The 5,465-nt window shown below is 52.1% G+C and overlaps 1 protein-coding gene across 1 annotated transcript; it reads left to right on the top strand.

The window, feature by feature from the left end:
- The first annotated feature begins 2,989 nt into the window (after window positions 1-2,989).
- Window positions 2,990-4,020, top strand: LOC117035441 (zinc finger protein 501). The gene is made up of 2 exons (XM_033129302.1): window positions 2,990-3,188; window positions 3,272-4,020. The coding sequence occupies exons 1-2, from the start codon at window positions 2,990-2,992 to the stop codon at window positions 4,018-4,020; spliced, it is 948 nt and encodes a 315-aa protein (XP_032985193.1).
- The last annotated feature ends 1,445 nt before the right edge of the window (window positions 4,021-5,465 follow it).

Here is a 5,465-nt window from a genome sequence, read left to right as displayed (position 1 = left end):
AAGAATTTCTTTTACTTCTAATCAACTAAACGTAAGGAAACACACCGGTGTGACCCATTTCCCACTCTCCCGTTAGCCAAGATCTCTGAGAAGGAGATCTGGGGATAATGGAGACAAAAGGTCATTTTCACACTCCATGTGTCAGAAACCCTACTGGCTTTGCACAGCTTTGGGGGGACCTGGGAGAAGGGTACACAGGATCTCTCTGTAATATTTCGAACAACAGTGATCTCAAAATACACATTTAAACAAAAATCTTAACAGCCTTTGTCTGTTCTAACCTGTAATTTCCCTTCTAAGACCTGATGGAAGGAAACCAAAATGCAGACAAGTGTACCAATTAATATCCTAGTTGGGAAAAGTCATCCTGAGACAGGATTCAAGGTCCAAACACAGATCTGTCCTCAGGCAATTTCTCATTTATAGCAATGAGAACCTGGAAATGGTCCAGATGTAAAAAAAAAAATCAGGCCTGGTAAAGCACTGGTGAAGCTGCCTGCAGCAGCTTCCTCCACAGGGACAGAGCAGAGGCGCCTGTTCACTCAGTCATCACATGTGGGACTCTGGGCTCAGCCTCCCCTTTGGGGAGGAGTGCCATATAAAACCATAGGACTGGACTTATCTGCTATTTGCTTTATCTCCTCTCCTTCCTTTCTTACTTACAAATATGATTGTTTAATACTATGCCTGGTTACCCCTTTGTTTAGCTCTGCGCTTCTTTCTTTGCTTTATTTACTTATCCGTTGGTTTAATGTGCATGGACTCTATACACACAGTGTATGCGTATGCCTTTATTTATTTATTTTTGGATTAAGAAGCTTGAATTTAATACACATGCACCACATTTATTAAAGCAATAGAATAATTGAAATTTGCTGCTGCAGCCGTCCAATCTGTTTAAATAATTATGAGTGTCTTGTTGTGATAAAAGATTATCTAGAATTCTATTAAAGGCTGCATATGCCTTTAAATGTCTACAATTTATCTGCTGTGTTTCAAAGTATGGGACATGCCAGCTCTAGTGGGTACTGTTATCCCCACTGAACAGATGAAGAAATTGAGGCCCAAAGAGGCTGGTAGGTATGTCTCCCTGGAGGTTGATGTGTACCTGCTACCTCTGTTATGGGAGGGCTCATGGAAATCACGCAGCCGCTCACCAGGAGCAGAAAGAATGTATGAACAAATGCATGGTGGTCTTTTCACACAAGGGAACGACCCATAGCAACGAGGACCAACAAGCCTCATACACAGTGATCTGGATGGGTATCAAAAACATCCTGTGGAGGGAAGGACATACCACTGCTTCTGGGAGCCTGCGGGTAACCCTTTGTCGGACCATCTGCAGAGAGGTTAGGTCACTAGATTTAGACCCAGGCAGCCTGGCCCCAGAGCTGGTGTTCTCAGCTCCTACATGTCACCATCTTTCTGTGCTTAAAAAAAAAAGAAAAAAAAGAAAATGTGGGGAGGGGCGTCAGGGTGGGCTGCTTTAGCCCACAGATATTTACTCCACAGAGAAGCATTGTAGTGTAGGGGTTCAGAGTATGACTCCGCCCAGACCAGCTGCCTGCCTTTGAATGTCAATGCCACCACCTTCCTGCTGTGGGATTCTGTGCAAGTTAAGCCACTTCTCTGGGTCTATCTGTACAATGGGGAAATTCATAGGACCCACCTGGTAGGGTTGTTGGGAGAATGCAATGTGTTAACGTGTACCTGTGGCCTGGAATGGCACCCAGTGTGGAGGAAGTGTTCAATCAGTGGTAGCTGCTGTTCGCAACATTCATTATTACTTTTCTTGTGCCCTGGTTGATGTCCAGACCTGAGACTGCTTGTCCTTGAGAGGCTGACCCTTGGCTGGCATCTGGGGACCTGGATTTTGGGAGAGTTCCCACCATTCCATTGGGAGAGGATTCTGGTGGCTTTGCCCCACACTTTGTCACTTTGCTAATGGTTCTTTGTATCCTTCCCTGCAATAAGTCACAGCTGTGAGTAGACTTTATCCTGCAAGTCCTCATTGAGAATCACTGAACCTGGGGTGTCTTTGGGGGTCCCGATGCAGCCCTTAAACCCCGAACCAAATCAGACTCAGTCCTGTAAAGTGATGGTCATCATAATCACAGCCGATGTTCCTTGAGCACCTACTATGTGCCGGGCGCTGTGCTGGGGATGGGTGGGGGGTTCTTCCCTGGGGTGACCCCCTGAAGCTGGCTCCCTGCCCTCCTCCTCTGCTCCTTCAGTCCAGGACCTGGGTGATCTAGGCATCTTTGTGGTGGCAGGAGTTGGTGACATTCAGAGATGTGGCGGTGGACTTAACCCAGGAGGAGTGGCAGCACCTGGCGACGGCTCAGAGGGCCCTGTAGAGGAAGTGATGCTGGAGAACTTAGAGAACTTAAGGAACCTGAGTTCGCTGGGTAAGGCGGGGCTCTGGGAGGTCCCTTTCCTGGTTCACAGCCCTAGCCTTCTCCTCTGTCCTCACACGGGGGAAAGGGCGAAAGGGCGAGGAAGCTTTCTGGGGTCCCTTTTGTAAGAGTACTGATTCCCGTCATGATGGCTCCACCCTGATGACCTCCCCAAGGCCCCACCTCCAGGTACCATTACCTGGGGGTTAGGAGTTCAACACATGAATTTGGGGTGGCGACAGAAGTCTGTAGCACCAGGCCTTAGTCTAGAGCCCTGGGGAAGTGCTTGAGGGGCTTCTCTGCGTTCTCAACCTCCAGCCCTCACCTCTCCCAGCTCCGAGAGCAGGCGACGAGGGTTAAGTCCTGTTTTTTGTCTCTTTCAGATTTGGAGTCCAGGCCTGAGTGGGACCACCTACCGGAATCTGTTCCTGCAGGAGCTCCCCGTGGGCTGGCCCTGGAAAAGCCCCTAGGTGGCTGCCCCTGGCGCTCTGCGTCCGGAAAGGCCGGGAGGCGTTCAGGAAGGGTCCCTAGAGACCCCCAGTCAGGAACTGCAGAAGGGAGGAGACCCCACAAGTGTGACCCGCAGAATCCCGATGGGGAGAGCCCCGGGAGAGCCCCTGGGGGCGGCAAGGAGCCCTGCGTGTGTGGGGAGTGTGGGGGTGCCTCCGCGCGGGGCGCCGCTGGCGCAGCACCACGGCGTACATGCCCGGGACAAGCCGTTTGCATGCGCTGAATGCGGGAGGCGGTTCGGCTGGAACGCCACGCTTGCTTTGCACCGGCGCGTCCACACCCGTGAGAAGCCGTTGGCGTGTGCCGAGTGCAGCCAGGCTTTCAGCCAGCGCGCCAACCTCACGGTGCCCCGCGCATCCACACAGGCGAGTGGCCCTTCATCTGCGCCAAGTGCGGCCGCTCCTTCGTGCAAAACATTCAGCTGGTCGAGCACCACCGCACGCACACCGGCGAGCGGCCCTTCAAGTGCTACGACTGCGGCAAGGCCTTGGAGCAGAGCACGACGCTGGTGGAGCAACAGAAGACACACCCCGGGAAGAGGGCATTCGCGTGCGGCCATTGCGGGAAGCGCTTCACCAAGTCGTCCGCGCTGATCCTGAACGAGAGGATCCACACGGGTGAGAGGCCCTTCGAGTGCCACGAGTGTGGCAAGACCTTCAGCCAGAAGGTGCACCTCTCCATCCATCTGTGGATCCACACGGGTGAGAAGCCATACCACTGCAGCGCGTGTGGGAGAACCTTCCGGAAGGTGTCCTTTTTGCTCCAGCATCAGGCCATTTACAGTGAGGAGAGGCCCTTCCAGTGTGGTGTGTGCGGCAAGGCCTTCGTGCGCAAGTCGACGCTTGTCTCGCACAGCCGAATCCACAGGGGCGAGAAGCCCTACCAGTGCGTGCAGTGCAGGAAGGCCTTCCGGCATCAGCCCTGGCTGACGGCGCACCGGAGGATCCACACTGGGGAGAAGCCCTACAAGTGCAAGGCGTGTGGCAAGGCCTTCAGGTGGATGGGGAATCTCACCTGCCACCAGAAGACCCACGTGGCTGAGGACAGTGCAGGGAGACTGCCTTCCCCCCACCGATATAACCGCCCAGATAACTGCCAACGGATCCGTGGATAATGGGCCTGAGGTCGTGGCCAAGTTTCAGCCTTTATTTTCCTGAGAGGTGCTAAGGGACATCATGAGATGACCACAAGGTTGGTGCCATGTTCCTGAGAATTCTGTGAGGACAGACAACAGCACAGACAGCTTCAAGGCTGTACAACCATACAAGGCCCACTCGCTTTCATGCTCTTCTGTCACCCTCTTGAAATTAATCTCTGAACCAAGGGCCCCATATTTTCGTTTTTCATCAGGCCCCTAAAATTATTGTGGGTTCCAGTGGTAGAGATTGAATCAGGTGCCAGCAAACCACAGCCCACAGGGCCAGACCTGCTTTTGCGTGGCCTGAAAGGTAAGGGTGTTTTTACATTTTGGAAGTGTAAAATAAACTGAAAAGAATGTGAGACAGGTGGTATGACCTGCAAAGCATAAAATATTTACGATTTGGCCCTTCTCAGAAAAAGCTTGCCAACCCTAGCCATCAACAAGCCGTTATTTGTGGGAATTCCAGTCTCCTTGGAGAGCTCTGGCAAAGTCCCTGTGTGGTCTCATGATCCCTCTGTGCTTCCATCAAGGTAGGCTCCTCTGTGCTAAGTGGAGGGATTCTGGGATAGGAAGGCGCTCCATGTTTCGTTCATCTGCAGGTGGCGCGGACAGACCAGCCACTGTCCTTGGTCCTGAATCCCACCTGCTTCAGGCCCACCGGGATCTGTGTGTCTGGCATTTATGGAGAACGAAATAAACCTGATTCTCTGTTCAGTGGTTGCCTGTTCACTACACGACCTGTGCGTCTCATGCCAGTAAGGTTTGCCCAGTGGGACCTTTTTGAACCTTACTCTGTTCACTGTATTTGTTCACTTGGGCTGCCATGGACTGGGCGGCTTAAACAACAGAAATATATTTTTCTCACTGTTCTGGAGGCTAGAATTCTGAGGTCAGGGTGTCAGGACGGTTGCTTTCTCCTGAGGCCTCTCTCCTTGGTTTGCAGATGGCCACCCTCTCACTGCCTTTTCACGCATTTGTCCCTAGTGCCCAGTGCACCCCTGGTGTCTCTCTTCTTATCAGGACACCAGTCACTGGATTAGGGCCCACCTATATGACCTCCTTTAACCTTCATTACCCCTTTTAAAAGCCCTATATCCAAATGCAGTCACATGTTGAAGTTAACTGAGTGTTAGGATTTCAAGATGTGAATTTGTGGGGAACACGTTCAATCTATGACATCCCCAAATGGCTAGAAATTTGACCTTTTATAACTGTAGTGATGTTTGGCAAGCATACACTGAGCTCCCACTATGCGTTTTGTTTCGGTGGCAGGGAGGGCCAGCGCCCCCCAGATGCCTCACTGTCCTACCTTCCTGGTGTGGTTGGTCCTGGGACGCAGCCATCCTGCCAGAGACCACATTTCCCACTTCCATCTAGGAGGGCGTGTAGACCGTACAGAAAGTGAGGGGAGGGATGAT

Source organism: Rhinolophus ferrumequinum, chromosome 15 (assembly GCF_004115265.2).
Source record: "Rhinolophus ferrumequinum isolate MPI-CBG mRhiFer1 chromosome 15, mRhiFer1_v1.p, whole genome shotgun sequence".
Taxonomy (NCBI): Eukaryota; Metazoa; Chordata; class Mammalia; order Chiroptera; family Rhinolophidae; genus Rhinolophus; species Rhinolophus ferrumequinum.
The sequence above is the reverse complement of the archived record's forward strand: the minus strand, read 5'-3'. Positions and strand labels throughout refer to the sequence as shown.